Genomic DNA, 17,294 nt, shown 5'->3' on the forward strand with positions numbered 1-17,294 from the left:
AACGGATCAGCAGTAATGACTTTTCAATTAAATATGCTAATAGATTCATATCTTCAAGTACCGTAATCAGTAAGAAGTGTAGCTCCCTATGATAGGTTCAGTGGCAAAAATATTAGTGCCTAATACACATCAAAGGTAGTTGAATGTGGACAATTAATTCATGGATTCTGAGGGGACTCCAAGATAAGAAAAAGAAGAAATTATTGATGCACTTAATATATCACTCTAGGACTAATATCTTCTTTATACAGGAAACACACATGCTGGAAGAGGATTTGAAAGGGGATTTAAATAAGAAATGGATTAAAACCATCATTGTCTCTGGAAACTGCACAAATTCAAAAGGAGTTGCTATCATAGTTAAATAATCACTTCAAGATCACATAATCAATCATAAATCAACAAAAATGGTAGATGGTGTTACTTAAAAATATTAAACCATAATTTATTGAAACCAACTCTTTTACTCAACATATATGGCCCATGCTCAAAACAGCAAGGTTTAATCTCTGAAATCCACAACCTATTAAGTCATTTTCCAGATCATTATTACATAACAGGTAGGGATTGGAATGCAGTGAAAGATCCTTATGTTGATCATTTGAGTAACTTAAACAAGTATAATTGTCAACCATCACTAGCCTTAACTGACTTAATCTTAGACTTCCTTCTTCTAGACCCTATCTCCTTTAGAGAAGACTCAAAGAAAGATAATTACTACACATATTATTCTAAATGCCATAATTATTGGACTTGAATAGATTTTTTTTTTACTCTTGGAAGATTTTGCAAGAGGAAAGTTAAAATACTCAAGTGAATCTAGATACCTGTAAGATCATTCTAAAATTATATTAGATATAATTTGGTCAGACACATTATTGACACCTGAATATCGTAGATGTAACTGGTCCTTAAATAACATCCTTCTTAAATCTGAAGTGGTCAAGGATATTTCTTATACCTTAACAGAGTTAGATAATAGCCTTAATAATACTGATATTCCTTTAGATATACAATGGGCAGCTTGTAAAACAACAATTATAGGTTTCCTGATTCAAAAACTTCCATAAAATGGGGAAACAAAAAGAAAATCAGCTAATCAGGAAACTTAAGGAATTAGAAAAGAAAACATAAATAACCCAAGACCCTGAATTGGATAAGCAACTAAATAAAACTCAAAAAGAACTATTTGATTTACACCAGGAAAATTACTCAGTACAAGAATTAAAGTTCATAGCTAAATATTCAGACAGAACCCAAGTCCCTTCCAAAACACTTGAAAGATTAATAGAAAATAAATGATAGACCGCTAGAATAACTCTCTTGGAGTACCAGGACAAAATATTTAAAACAGATGAACAAATTTTAGAAATATTTTAAAAAATGTATACAGAAATCTATAATGCAAACACTCAACAAGCTTCATGATATGAAGTGGAAAACTTCTTAAGAAATCTCGATTTCCCTAAAATAAATGGTACTCAAGCAAGTCTCTTATCAGCCCCTTTCAAACAACAAGAAATAATGGAAGTAATCAAAAACCTAAAAACAAGTAACTCACCAGGCCCAGATGGATATACTGCAGAATTTTATAAGACATTCAATTATTTAAATTTTTTCCATACTCTTAAAGGTATTTAATTAGATCAGAACAAATGGGATTACTGACCTCCATTTAAATAGCTCTAAAACAATACTAATTCCTAAAAATAGAATTGACAGAGCCAATCCCCACAGTTATAGACAGATTGCCTTGATTGATGTGGACATTAAAATTCTAACCTCCTTACTTGCAGAAAGACTGAAGAATATTATGCCGTCTGTTATCTCGCAGGAACAAACTGGATTTATGACCACCAGACACACATGGGACAACACTCTAACTCTGGATGCTATGACACCAACTCACCAAAAAGGAAAGAAATCTGAGATATACCCTAGTTCTAGATGCCTGCAAAGCATTTGATAGGGTCAGTTGGAACTTTCTGTTTACAACCTTATCCCATTTCAATATCCCCAAAGACTTCACAAATATCATAGAAACCTTATATAATAACTCACATACATACATGTATATCACTAGAGCTTTGTCAAACCCAATTAAAATAACCAATGGAATAAGACATGGATGCCCACTCTCTCCACTCTTATTTAACCTATACATTGAACCCTTTTTCCTACACATCTCGCAAAGATCCTTCCACTCAGTCCCCAAAATTCTGAATTCCAAAATCTCATTATCTGCATTTGTGGATGATTTAAACATGTATTTTGAACTTTCTACTACAGACCTTGGAAAAATAATACTATCAACAAATAAATATTCAGTCTCAAATTATCAAATTAATCAAACTAAGTCATGTATATTCCCCATTAACCCCCTAAACCATAAAGAAGGATATTCTGCAAACTCCCCTTTTAAAACAGCATACTCTATTAAATATCTTGGAACAAATTACGAGCACAACCACCAGTCCATGTTGCAAAATAATGTGTTTAGGACATGGAATAATATTATGTATACTAATACGCCAAAAAAAAAAAAGAAAACTCCAAGGTAAAACAGGGCAAAACGAACACTGTGTTTATTCAAGAGGTAAGCGCTTTCACAAAAATTGCTTCATCAGACTTTCAATACACAAAATAACAACAAGGCCTATATATATCAGTTCAAATTCAAACAGTCCAATCAAAATCAACTAGTAATAAATACATATCATCACGTAAACTCTACATCATTACAACGAAGAGTATATATACAAATACATATAAAAATACATATAAAAAAGTTGTGTATATAAAACAAACCATATATGTAAATACCTCAGTAATCCTCTATATTACTGTACTGAACTCAAACACTAACTTACTGTAACAGACTTGAGTAAAATAAAAATGAAAAAATAGTATTAGGTAATGTATTTTTGTGTTTTAAGATTGGTTTTATATATCACTTTTATTTTTATTTTATTCACGTCTGTTACAGTAAGTTAGTGTTTGAGTTCAGTACAGTAATATAGAGGATTATTGAGGTATTTACATATATGGTTTGTTTTATATACACAACTTTTTCATATGTATTTTTATATGTATTTGTATATATACTCTTTGTTGTAATGATGTAGAGTTTACATGATGATATGTATTTATTACTAGTTGATTTTGATTGGACTGTTTGATTTGGCACCAGCACTTGTTTGCTAGTAAAATTAATTCCAAAAACACTCCTTACATAACCTCATCCGATATCAAGAGCCTCAAATTGAATCAGAGTCTTGTAGCTAGTCTTAAAAACTTTCAGGGTTGGATGGGAACCCTAAAACTTGAGAAAGCCTTAGCTCTTTTTCAACTGATACATCTGAACCCTAATATCAAAATAAATAAAAATATGTTTAACCTGATGGACTACTCACTAATCAAGGATTGTACAGTGTGGGACATCTACAAGCATAGTAACAAAACATTACAAGAACTACCAGAGACTTTAAGAGTTGGAAAGAAATATATTGCCATTCTAAGACAAATTAGAGACCCTTCCAGTAATAGTCAGTGATCCATCTGTAAATGAAAAAAGGTTGGTGGAATTTACAGACATTTTGGAAAACCTTACAAATAAAAAGAAAGTAATCTCAAATATATATAAACTTGTGAATGCCCTCATTTATGAAGACACATTACTATTTTCCACTTATTGGGATAATAAGGGAAATATAGCCTCAAAAGAACAGAAGCATGAAGCTATTAACCATATTATTAACTTCTTTTCATTTAAAAAAGGTATAGGTACATAGTTGATGATTAATAACAACGCATATTACACCCCCATGACTATAAGTAAATTCAATCCTAATTCTTTGCCGGCATGTAAATGCTGTTCTCATCTACAGGCAGATCTCCTTCATGTCTTGTGGTTTTGTAAATATTCACAAAAATTGTTGGGGTCTCTTAAGATAGGCTTGCAAAAAATGGGTTAAGAAAAACTCAACCCTATGTTGGGAACTAGCAAGTCTTCATATTACAGATTTAAAACTCACCAAAATACAGTTACATATCTTAATCATCACATGCTCACTTGTTAAACTATATATAACAAAAAACTGGATTGATCTTACTAAACTGACATGGAAAGGCTTTCAAGCTATGGCTATACAATATATATCATCTCAAAAATTAATTTACATGAACCCTAAGAAACGCATCTACTACCAGAAGCTATGGAAGCTACTCTTTGATAGTATCTTGTTGTCTTGAGATTAGCTTAGGTCTAGTTTAGAGACATTTCGGCTATCAGAACCTGGTCATAATAGATGAATTTCTTAATTAGCATGAATAAGTAACTAACAGTTCAAGATTATGATATTGCAGAAACACATTTGAAAATGGTGTATCTGTTGTTTTCCTCATTCTCTCAGTATAGCTTAGCAGCAGCATTGTAAATAGTGTATATATTTTATTAGTAGCAGTTTGTATAATAATATGGAATGGCTTTGCTACTATCATAATAATTAAAATCTTGTGTTGTGAGTAACCTATCTTACATCATACAAGTATTGCTCAACATTTCTGTATGATACACAAGGCAAATAAAATGTTATTTAAAAAAAAAAGAATGAGTCAACAAAATGAATTGCAACACCATTGCTTATGTCTGTATATGTATATATATATATATATATATATATGTGTGTGTGTGTGTGTGTGTGTGTGTCTGGAGACCATAAGATCGAAGTTTTGAGGCTTTGAACCGTTTAAATGTAGATCGCTGTACAATGCGGAATGGTATATTTACCAATTTACTCACTGAAGTGTGATCTTGGTGTTGGTATATTTAATTAGCAGAGGGTGTGATGGGTGCAGTGGGGCTTGCCTCCCTGCAAAAATGTAAAAAAAAAATTCTTGTCTTGTTATTTTTTTTTCATTTAAATTTTGAAGTTTTCAACCATAACAAATTTGAGGTTTTTGACACTTCAAAATTTAGAAGTAGACACACACACATATATATATATGTATATATATATATATATATATATATATGTATGTATATATATATACATATATATATATATATATATATATATATATATATATAGATATAGCTTTTGTAAAGAAGTACTGTTTGGGGAGACTGACTGCATTCCAGATGAAGGAAATTACTTTCATGAGACAAATGGAACCAGTTCCTTTTCAATATTGAATGAGTCTGTTATGCAGACCCTGAATTATTTACATGCAATGCATTCTTTTGAAAATAATCTGCACAGAAATGAAATAGAACTGGAAGGAAATGAACATGGATGTTCTCACAATAGCTATGAGTTCACCCATTGACACTACTGTGAACAAACTCACAGACGTAAAGAGCATTAGAGCTGGCTGGTTTTGAGTATCTTAATAATAAAAATATAAATTGGCAATCTTAAAAAAAAAAGATAAAACGTAACATGAAATATTAACATGCACTTACCACATGCTGAACGATTCATCCTGCTTGACACCTCTGAATTTGGGGAAGTGTTCCTGGTGCTGTCTAGGCTGTCATATGTTCCTTGTCTGTTCATTGCTCTAAGACATACAAGTTAGGAAAGTCACTCATTTCATTCTGTAAACTGCAATATATAAAGCATTAAACAAATTGAAAATGAACTGCCTGCAGCCATTTTCAGTTTTAATCAGCTTCTTTCTTTTTTTTTTTTTTTTTTTTAATTCTGGCTAAATGCAAGAACAATGCAACAGAGAAAATATTATAATTCACAAGAAAAATTATGAAAACAGAATTAAATTAAAGTATAGCAAACCATAAGTGCTAAATTCCAAACCTGTTTTTTTCCACTCAGTTCATAAACACAGCAAAGTGCAACTCTATATTCCTTATTATGGGCAGTATATGAAAACACAGTCTTACTTTTCACCATTTTTATTAGAGTGATACAGAGTCTGTAATTTATATTTATTTATATTGCACAGTCATTTGGTTGTGCAAAGTGCAGGCACATTATAGAGAAATGCATTTTCTATAGAGAAATGACCCAATGATGCATGGTATACTGCCTTTCTAACAGCATAGTTACTCCCCAACATTAAGGATAAGGAAAAGGTATCCAACAACATAGTTTGCTACAGCACTGAAGTATGATACTCATCAGTAAAAGTGATATGCATCTACTGCAACTTCACAACTTGTGTATTAGGTTGGGGATCACCTACAGACTATTTTTAAGACAGTGGGGTGATAAGGTGCTTTAACGTGTACAGTGAATATGCATGGTATACTCAGTACACTAGGATATTATTCATTGGGACTCCTGTCACATGTTAATCTCACAAGATTGCCTCTCATTAGACTTTCTGTCTTATGGCAAACTTAGTCTATTTCTGTACCTTCACTAGTGGCAGCCATCCCCCTAAGTTTGTATTCACTTGATGCTTCAGAATTATATGATTATGTCTCTATGCACTCTTCAGTTCTGTCTGTGCCATAAAACCCAGAAAAGACCCACATAAGACCCACATAAGTACACTGCCAAATGGAAAATCAGTAGCACTACAGTTGATTGTAAAATAAACTTACTATGCTGATGAATGCATTTTTAAATATCTTAAATATTAAGTGAAAAGTAGATGTTTTTGACATTTTAATATGTCAGGTTTTGATTTGTCAAAGATACTTTTCTTTGAAGTTACAAGAGTCAGGAGAGAAAATGTGGGTTCTATGCTTTTAATTCCATATTTTATGACCTCAAAGGTAATATCTATAGAGAATGACGTGTGGGTGCATAGCCAAAAATGGGGTTTCGAGAGGGAACAACCCTATTTCTACAAAAGTGGTTCTTCTATAATATTTTATGATGTGTTCTTGAGTGATGATTTAGGATTTTGATCTGCATGTGTTGTGCATTATATATCTGATATTCTTGACTTTTAGAGATGCAGTCATTCTTAGCAGAAACAGAACACCACAGAGCAGAATGCAAGAAATAATCTGACTTCAGAATCATGCGCTTATTTTACAAATGTAGTGTTTTAGTCTGAATACTCATTATTGAAGAGACTTACCACTTCAAAACATGTTGCACTTTGCAGCTTTCAGAAATCATGCCTATACAGCATACCCCCATCAAAGTGTGCACAAAGGTTTTAGTCATCGTAATCCATGGAATGCCTAGCTAAAGTTATGAGCCAGAACTGAGCCTTACATATCTGATGAGCAAATTAGACATAGCATATCAGCAATTTGTAAGGACTACTCTGTGGCCAGCAGAATCTATGACATTAACAGAGCACACAATTAATGGTGTCCACCTCACTATGAAAATGTAACACCTAAGCAGTTGACAGATATTGGGACTGTTAAGAATACTAAGAAGGAAAACAGGCAGGAGAGTAGAATGACTGAAAGTAAACCCCAATGCAACTTGAATGAAAACAAAGGATATTTTCAGAGATAAATAACATCCAAGAAACAAGGTAAGGCACCTTGCAAATAAATTCTGCAAGCAGATACTTCAAGGATGAGTACTTTCCAGAAAGCATCCATGAGTCCCTGCACTATGAACTATATTACTATCACAGCTCTGTCTAGAATGCTGTTTACCAATTTACTTCCTAAGACCATTTTAATTGTTGTTTTGACAGCTTTTTCCACTAAATTACACATTTTGCATCTGTCTGAGGTCAGGTCTACTGCAGGGGCCATCTTAAAGCAGCGAGAGTTGTGTAAGTGAGACTATATCAACTGTTGCTGTTTCTGGGCAGCCTGACATGGAATCATGTTGATAGATTAATGTTAGTTTGCCTGAAAGCAAATTAACTGAAAATGTTTCACCAAAAATCCTGTTTAGTGAAATGCAGAGTAAATCTTTTTTTTTTTTTTTTTCAGGGGAGCAGCCCACTGTACCCACCATGTGGGGAAGGATAGTTCCACATGATTTGAAGTTAAATATACCTCTTCTGATGTTACACAACAATAGAGTAAAGTGAATTCTTCGTTATCACCAAAAGTACATTTGGAGAAACATTTTTTGCTGAATTTGTCTTCAGCTGAACAGTAGTCAGCACACTGAAGCACTCTCCCTAGCAAAAAGTGGTCAAATTACAACTCCTAATTCATCATTTTTTACTTTCTATGGGCTGCTTTACTGATACTGAGTTCAGGTCAGTATTCCTGCTGTCTTTTATGAATGGCTTCAGGAAAGCGCAGTACCCTGCCTGTGCTGGAACCATTCCAAAAGCTGTTGCCAATGTTTCATACTCCGTAATTAGGTTAGGGAAGTTATTTTTGCATTTTTTTTTCCTAATTAATTTCTACTGCAAATACATTTTCTTAGGTAATCCTGACAACATTCTGTTGTTCTGACTGCTTTTTTCCACTTAATTGTGCTGTAAGTACTGTTTGCATCTGTACTGGTTCAGGTCAAGTTTTGCGACCATCTTAAAACAGCGGAAGTTAAGTGAGACAGTACATTGATTGCTGCTGTTTTTGGGTAGCTTAGCATTAAGTGTTCAAATTATAGTAATTTTTTCATGGGGCTATACTTTTTACTGTATGCCTTATATATACTAAGATCAGCTGAGCAAAGTGCCCAATCACCTCAGCTGGAAGGGGACTGGCATAAGGCAAGGGATTTGCATAAGGGTTAAAGTCTTCACCTTACAGATGCAAGATACAGTGTTTGGTTCTGACCACAGGTTATTGGCTAGGCTTAAAAAGGCCCTTCAGAGCAGTTAACCTAGCATTCACCTATGAACCTATGAAACTATGTAGCTGAATAACGGTCCATATGCACGAGTAATGTTTCCCTTAGTCATCGATGTAAAAAGTCCTTTTCTATCCTCTCTTACATGACCAGCTCCAGCCAGCCCTGAACTTTAACTATTTGCTCTAATCTACTCAGAACTGAATTAACCTCCACAGACTTGCTGCCTGCTGCTCTGGTCTGCAGTCTGTTATCCATGCCACTTAAATGTCCAGATTTTTGCCTCAGATTTGGGGTCTGTTCCTCAAAATATTTGTGGCTTTCTGGCAAATCACTTAGGACTGAAATCACTAAATAATGACAGGATATTTGAGTCTCAGACTTCATATCCTTCAGAAAATGCATGCTAGCACAAAACCTGTTATTCTAGCAACTTTCTGCATTTATAAGAACAATATTTAAAATGTCCCCCCATTATTTTTGGCGTTGACCAGATTTCTTGCACTAAGAGGTTGAGAGGTATGGCTATCTCCTATAGACCTCATTTGACTGTGCAATCTCCCTCCCTTTTTCATCCCAACATCTTCCTCCCTCATGATCCTAAAAATAATAACACTGGCCAGTATAGAGAGACAGAGGTCTACTTTTCTTCCATTGCCAGCATTCTAGCACTTCATACCTTAAGGCAGTGTAATAACTGCCACATGCCCAATGAAAATTAACTCTTGTACCACCAAATTTATTCCATTTGTGAGATGTGTAAACATGTAGCTGATTTGGAGGAAGCCATCATGAAATCCAGTGCATGCAGTGAATATCACATTGTTTCATCATAACTCACATGAATGCAACATGCTTGTACTATTATCACAAAACAATCACACACTGATGTCATTAAGAAGACCACTTAGAACTTGTAAGAGTAGGCATCAATGAAACCCCTACAAATACATCTGCTACATGCAACACTTCATCGATGTTTCATAAGTAACAAAGTACCTCTGAGCCTAACAGGATTAAAACAACTTCTGAAAACATCATAGTAATTGGAGACAGTGTTGTTAGGCACACTGACTCCGTACCCACAAGGATGAAAAAGGACAAGGTTACAGCTAGCTGTCTCTCAGCAAACACTGGTGCTGATATTTTGAGAGCCATTAATACCCTCTCCTCTCTAAATATAACCATGACGTAATCATTGTATATGCTGGAGTGAACTATATGGCATGAAACCCCATGAGAGACATGCAGAAAAACTTGCCAGAACTTCCTAAGCAAGCATACTTCTGTTCATAGGTTCATAGGTTTATACTAGGCTATCTGCCCTAAGGCATTTATAAGTTTAGCCCAAATTTTTGTGGCTTACGCCACCCCTTATATGAAAAAATACTGTGCCCATTAGTTTGTTGTGCCTCTGTCCAGCAGTGACACAGAGATGATTCCCGGGGTAAACCTACGATCTCCCATCCACAGGTCTAGATTTCTCTTGAACAGAGTCAGCGAGGTGCTCTGCCTCACATGGACCGGGATTTTATTCCACAGCATAGGGAGTCTCTGAGTGATAAATCTATCCCTCCAGCACGTCCTATTTATATCTGTGCTAAGGTTTAAGTGGCTTGCTCTAGTGGTTTTGGTGGATTTGGATTTTTTGAGGTGGAGCATGTCCATTAATTCCGGGTTGGACATGGCCTTGTATGTCAGGCACATGTCACCTCTGAGCAGACGGTATGCGACTGAATAGAGCTGGAGTTTCTTCAATCTGGCAGCATATGACAGATTTTGGAGTCCCTTTATCCTTTTGGTGAGGAACTTTTGGGGTCTCTCCAATTGCTGCAGATGTCGGGTGAGATACATCCCGAATGGGGCATTGTACTCGATCATTGGTCTGATAAGTGAAGAGTACAGGGGAACAATAACCTCACTAGATCTGGATGTGAATCCCTTCATGATCAGGTGGGCAATGTAGAAGGTCTTTCTAACCACTTTAGCAATGTGAGTGTCAAAAGAAAGGCCACTGTCAACCTGGGTCCCCAGGTCCCTGATAACCTCTTCTGTGCTTAGTGGATTGCCACCTATATGGTAGCTTGGGGTTACCTTGTTTTTCCCGAAGGGTATGACTATACATTTTTGGCGTTTAACTTCAGGCCATGGCTCTGGCACCAGCTATCTGTTTCCGTGAGTCCCTTCTGAAGGATATCCGTGTCTGATGCACTTTCCACTATGGCGCCCAGTTTGCAGTCATCTGCAAACTTTGTCAGCCAAAGTCCTCCTATGTTGGCCTGTACTTCTGAGAAGTAGATGCCAAACAATAGGGGCCAAGGACCGAGCCCTGTGGGACACCACTTGTGACTGGCTTGGAGTCTGACACAGCGCCAGCAACTCTAACCCTGTGGGTTCTGTCCTTAAGCCAGTTTGCAACCCATCTTGTGACATATGGGTTTACATTTAAGCTGGTAAGTTTTTCTACAATACCCGAGTGGGGTATTGTGTCGAAAGCCTTTGCAAGGTCAAGGTAGGCTGTATGGACTGCCTTTCCTCATCAATGGCCTTGGTGACTGTTTCGAAGAAGTCGACCAAGTTCAAAAGGCATGATCTTCCCTTGACAAAGCCAAACTGGGTCGGGTCCAATGTCTGCAAGTCCCCTGTATCTTTGTTTATGAGCTCCATTATGATCCTCTCCATAGCTTTGCAGACTAGACTTGTTAAGCTTATTGGGGCGGTAATTACCAGGGTCCGTGAGGCCGCCTTTGTGGAGTGGGACAACAGTTGCCGACGCCACTCCTTGGGCACGTATCCTGTGGTAAGGCTGAGATTAAACAGCTGCCTTATGTGCGGGTTTAATTCCTCATTTAGCTCGTGTAGCACACAGCCGGGGACACCATCCGGTCCCATTGATGCTGTGTTTTTAGCTTTAGAGAGAGCAGCTTTCACCTGCGCATTTGAGATGTCCGGGAGGCTACACTCGGCTGGGATAGTTATCTCTCCTTTAGGGGAGAGGGGTGAAGTTTGCACTGAACCTGTCTGCCAGTATGTTGGCAATGTCTGTGGGTTCAGTGATTTTTGTATCATTTTGGACTAATTCTGAGCATATCTGGGAGTTTCCACCCAGGTTCCTAACATAGCTGAAAAAGGCCTTATGATTGTCCTTTGAATCCATGGCAATTTTTCACTCAAAATTGGCCTTAGTTGATTTTATGAGTTCTCGTATTTTTTTACTAATAATGATCAGGGGTGACTTCCCTTTTATGGATTTTGTTCTATCATGTAATAGCTTTCTCCTCTTATTGTAAAGTTTGTTAATGGCTGAGGTCCACCAGACTGGACGTTAAGGACAGGACTCTGATCTGGAGTGTATGGTTTTATAAATATCCCATGTTAACCAACAAATTAAATCATAAATTAGGCATCATCAATGTGCCAACTCTACATGCCAGGAGTCTGAATAACAAACTGACTAATCTGAAGGCACTTCTACATCTGTAATGAATCTGTGTTTGTGCAGTAACTGAGACATAGCTCAAATGCAATGACCCCCCCTGTGTCTGGGTTCTATGTCTATCATGCTTTGAAGCCCACTGGAAATGGTGATGGTGTCTCAATTTTTATTCAGGGATTTCATCCATGCAAAAGTGATACCCCATGACTATCCAAGTGAATTCACTTGAAATCCTGCTTACACTAGGTAAGTCGAATTTTTGAACCTTTAACATATCTCTCACCAGGAGTGGCGTCCACATTGGGAAGGATAACAAATACACACACAGTAAAGTACAATTTCCCTTAAGAGCACACAGAGATCACACTCAGTCTGGGGCTGGTTTCTCCCTTTTTCTTCAGATCCCCAATAAGACTCCCCACTGGCACAGCTATAGGGTACAGAGCTCAGCTGAGTAGTCAAGCCAAAACCTCAAGTACCCTGTCTGTCCAACCACTGCTTCGTGTCCCTGCCCAAGATTCACTTCCATGGCCAGTCATGACCTTGATAAGTTCCAAGCTTTCCAATAAAACATTCATATTAAAGATGGATTGCTAAGCCTCAGTGAGTTCAACTATCCCTCTATAGACATGAAAAGGTATACTTCTAACATGGGTATGTACAACATTTCTTACACTTGGTGAATACAAATTCCCTGGATCAAACTGTCTGTAAGTCTGCCATGGGTGGAAATATCCTGGACCTAGTTTTCAAAAACTCTCTGTCCATGGTTGTTCCCTCAGTTATAAAGTCTGACCACCAACTGACTACCTTTATCCTCAAAACATCCTCTTCCTATGGTTACCAACACCACTCTGCGGAGACTTCAAGAAGCCTAACCCTTTTAGATTGTACCATGAAATTGCAAAAATTCTCCCATTTGAACTCCAGAATGGAAGTGGGTATGTAGCTGTCTGTGCCAAAGATGTTTATGCTCATTTGGGTTAAATGCATTAATAGGACTGTCCCTAGGGACAAATACAGTTGGAAATTCCATAACAAACCATCTGGTGATCAGTAGATATAAAACCTTATAACAGAAGGAAAAAACTGTTTAGATTATCTTGTAAGGAAATAACCTTTAATCATAATTAGAATATAAAATGCCTCACCAAGAAACTGAAAGCAGCTGTTAAGGTCAGCAAAGCCTTCCATGAACATAGGCTTGTGTCTAATGCTAAGGATAATTATAAGTCCTTCTTCAGCTAAGTTAGAAAACTAAAAAATAATTCACTGCTCAAAACGTATCTAGAATTTCTGTTCCTGTTCAAATCCTAATGACATTACCAACATATTGGCTAACACGTTTGCTGCAAATTTCTTCCCTCATTTGACACCCATGTACTGGCCCAGTAATCAAGGAACCTTGATCCTCACCACTAACACCAGTGAGGGGCACCCACATTGGGAAGGATAACAAATACACACACAGTAAAGTACAATTTCCCTTAAGAGCACACAGAGATTACAATCAGTCTGGGGCTGGTTTCTCTATTTCTCTCCAGATCCCCAATAAGACTCCCCACTGGCACAGGTATAGGGTACAGATCTCAGCTGAGTAGTCAATCCAAAACCTCAATTGCCCTGTCTGTCCAATCATTGCTTCGTGTCCTTGCCCAAGTAGCCGAGACACACACAGTTTGAGATTCGGTTTATATACATACGCACAGACAGTCCTGGAGAAGGCTAGTGCAGGTTCTCTAGCTATGCCCCCTCCTGCCAGGCTATAAGGTAGTAATCACTGCTAACAACTACTCTTATCAGCTACTAAAAAGGCCCTTACCAAAGGGTGTTCAATTATTACTGTGCAATGTTATTATCCAATTAGTAAGTGTGATGAACAGCAAGGCTTATTTGGGGTGGCTTTGTACAGTATCACTATATACATGTAATGTACTCTAGAGCTTAATTATCTTTACACAGAACAGCCACAGTTGAAAGGTTTAAAAATATTTAATAATAAATAATTAAAACACAAGACAAATATTCTCAGTTCAACACAGTGCTAGTCAACAGTTCAGAAATCACAGGAAAATTATTAAAATAATACTGTAGAATAGTCTGACAAATATAGAAAACAGCTAGACTAAATCTGACTAAATTTCTATCTAACTCTAAGAGCAATCACAGTTTTGGTGAGTGATGTTATTCAGAAAAAATCCAAAATGCTCTCTGATTCTCTCTCTCTCTCTCTGAGAAAGTCTTAAAAGTAATACATCACTGCTGACTCATTTTAGATTACGTCATTCTCTAGTTCCAGGCTAACAGGAACTCAGAGTTTTAACATTTCTTTGATCTTGCACCTGGCCAGGAAGCTACAGCAATAAAAGAAATCATATATGTAAAATCTAGCAATTAATTCTGGTCTCAAAACAATAGAAGGAATTCTTCAGTCCAGACATTGTCTCCAAGTCTTGAGATCAGTCATACAGTGCTTGACTTATCAGCTTTCTTCCAGCAGAGTGCACTGTGGTTACATTTTTGAAGTTGAACATTTAACACAGTTTTCTTACATTTTAAGATGACAAGCCTGTGGATTATATTCATATTTAAAATGACATAGAATTATCTCCAAAATTCTATATAGCTACGCTGGCAGCCTTCACATATCTTTACACCTGAAACTATCAAACTAGCCTGAAATATATAGGAGTCAATCACCTACAGTGATTTCCAAGCACCATGTCCTCAAAGTGCTCTAAAAGACCAAAAATATTTCTTCAGTGGGTCTAGACAACATTGCACGTTTTCTTAAAACAGTGTCAAGCAGGCCCTTGTTGATGCCCTCCTTAAGTTATTCAACTTAAGCATAGCCATAGGCTGTGTTTCAGTCAGTGGCACACAGCAGTGGTGATGCCCCTTTATAAGACTGGTACCACTGCTGGCCTAGATAAATATAGATACATCAGCCTTACTAGTCTTTCCTGCAAAGCCATGAAACACATCAATGACCTCATAAACCAGGAAAGTAAGAGTTTATCCTGCCTCTAGTTGGAACAATTCGGATGTGTTAAGGGCAGGTCATACCTCCTCAGTCTTGTGAACTACTTTGAAAGGGTCATGCAGGCTGTGGAATGTGGTAATGTTGCTCACACTGCCTACCTGAATCTAACGGAAGCATTTGATGCCATACCACAAAATGGGACTGCAAACAGGCTAATAGCCTGAACTCACTACAGATGGGTGATGCCTGTAGGTGTTTCTGCAGTTACATCCTACTGATGCCTGTCAGTGTCAAATATTGCTTGTTCATATTTGCATTAATAATTTCTAAACCGTGCTAGATACAAATTATTAAAAGATATCATTGAAGGTTATACAATGGCAAAAACATCGCTGTTGATATCTGACCTCCATCTAGTGCAGGTAAAGAGATATTAATTGTTGTTCATATAATAAGAAGTTATGTACTCACCATAATGTTCCATCTGAGTAGGTAAACTTCATTTGTCAGCAACCTATGTGAATCGTATCCAACCTCTGATCCGAGCCGGCAGTTTTCAACAGCTTTAGATCCGAGCTCCAAGCTCCTCCCCTACCCATAATCCCCTGCCAACCCTGACTGACCTCAGATCAAGTTTGCCCAACAGCAGAAACTGCTAGAAAAATATTATTCTCAAGAAAAAGAGGGTAAAACCCATGGACCTGAGTATGAATACATTCGCAAGTGAGGGGGCAGGAGGGAGGGACGGTTGCTGACAAATGAAGTTTACCTACTCAGATGGAACGTTATGCTGAGTACATAACTTCTTAATCTGAAGTAGTTAACTTCATTTGTGCAGCAACCTATGGGACAGAGTCCCCAGCTACCTGAATCTTGGGCGGCCTTCATGGAAGGATGTTCTGAGCACTGCAGAGCCAAAGGATGCTCTCCCTCTGGAGATAATGTCCAATTTATAGTGATTGATAAAGGTATGAGATGAGGCCCAAGTGGCTGCCAAAGAAATATCATCCAAAGAGACTCTAGCTCTAAAAGCCGCAGAGGTAGACATAGATCGAGTAGAGTGGCCATGGACTCCCTGAGGTGTGGGCCTGCCAGAACTTTCATATGCTAGAAGGATACACTGTGAAATCCATCTAGACAGTGTAACTTTAGACAACGATTTACCCAAGTTAAATTTGGCAAAGGAGACGAACAACTGGTCAGATTTCCTATGATCAGATGTCCTGTGGATGTAGAAGCGAAGTTGTCTATGCACATCCAATGATTGTAATTTGTATTCCCCTTTGTTACCGTAATTTGGAAAAAAGACCGGCAGGTTAATGGACTGGTTAATATTTGATTCAGAGGCAACCTTGGGAAGAAAAGAGGGATTGGTCCTGAGGTAAACTCTATCCCTGTGAAAGGTCAAGTATGGAGTTTTTACACAGAGGGCCTGTAGTTCAGAGATCCTTCAAGCCGAGGTGATAGCGACAAGAAAGGCCATTAGAATTTAAGATCTACTGAAGCTGCAGGCTCAAACGGGGGAGCTGTCAAGGCCTGAAGCACCAGTGTTAAATCCCAAGGAGGGACTACATCCTTCAATGGAGGTCTGAGCAGAAAGGTGCCCTTCAAAAAGGTCTTACACAATTTCCTGATGATCAAAGGGCCCAGTTCATTTCCCACGTGATAATGAGAGATAGCTGCTAGTTGAACCTTGACTGTGGAGGAGCTAGCCCCCTGATGAAACACCTCTGACAGAAAGTCTAATACCGCGGGCAAAGGAGCTGTGAAAGGATCCAACTTTTGGCGTTCCGCCCAAATGGAGAAACGTTTCTATTTGCTACTATAGATCTTTCTAGTAGAAGGCTTGTGCACTGCTACTAGAATAGTTTTAACTGGAGAACAGATACCGGGAGTCCTAGCTACGAGTGGAACTGGAGCAGCCAAGCTGTGAGTTTGAGATTGTCCAGGTTCAGGACTGGGAGCTCTAGGGGGAGGGATATTAGATCCGGACGGGGATCCAGAATCCAAGGAGGATTCACCAGATGAGACCAAAGGAAAGGGAACCAGGTTTGACGAGGCCAAAACGGGGCAATGAGGATAATCCTGCTCCCCAACCGGCTGGCTTTCTGAAGAAACTTCTTCATCAGGGGAAGAGGAGGGTAAGCATAAAGAAGACCGGGGGGCCAAGCATGCACCAGAG

At 37.7% G+C, this 17,294-nt stretch overlaps 1 protein-coding gene across 1 annotated transcript in view; it reads right to left on the minus strand.

The window, feature by feature from the left end:
- Positions 1-17,294, minus strand: part of CARMIL3 (capping protein regulator and myosin 1 linker 3) — a 3,552,770-nt gene that overhangs the window by 1,522,389 nt on the left and 2,013,087 nt on the right. Inside the window, exon 6 of the mRNA XM_044058175.1 lies at positions 5,465-5,562. Coding sequence (XP_043914110.1) covers positions 5,465-5,562 — 98 coding nt within the window. The remainder of the gene's footprint in view (positions 1-5,464; positions 5,563-17,294) is intronic.

The sequence above is a fragment of the Protopterus annectens genome, chromosome 16.part0, assembly GCF_019279795.1.
Source record: "Protopterus annectens isolate FY-2018-M chromosome 16.part0, PAN1.0, whole genome shotgun sequence".
NCBI classification, from domain to species: domain Eukaryota; kingdom Metazoa; phylum Chordata; order Ceratodontiformes; family Protopteridae; genus Protopterus; species Protopterus annectens.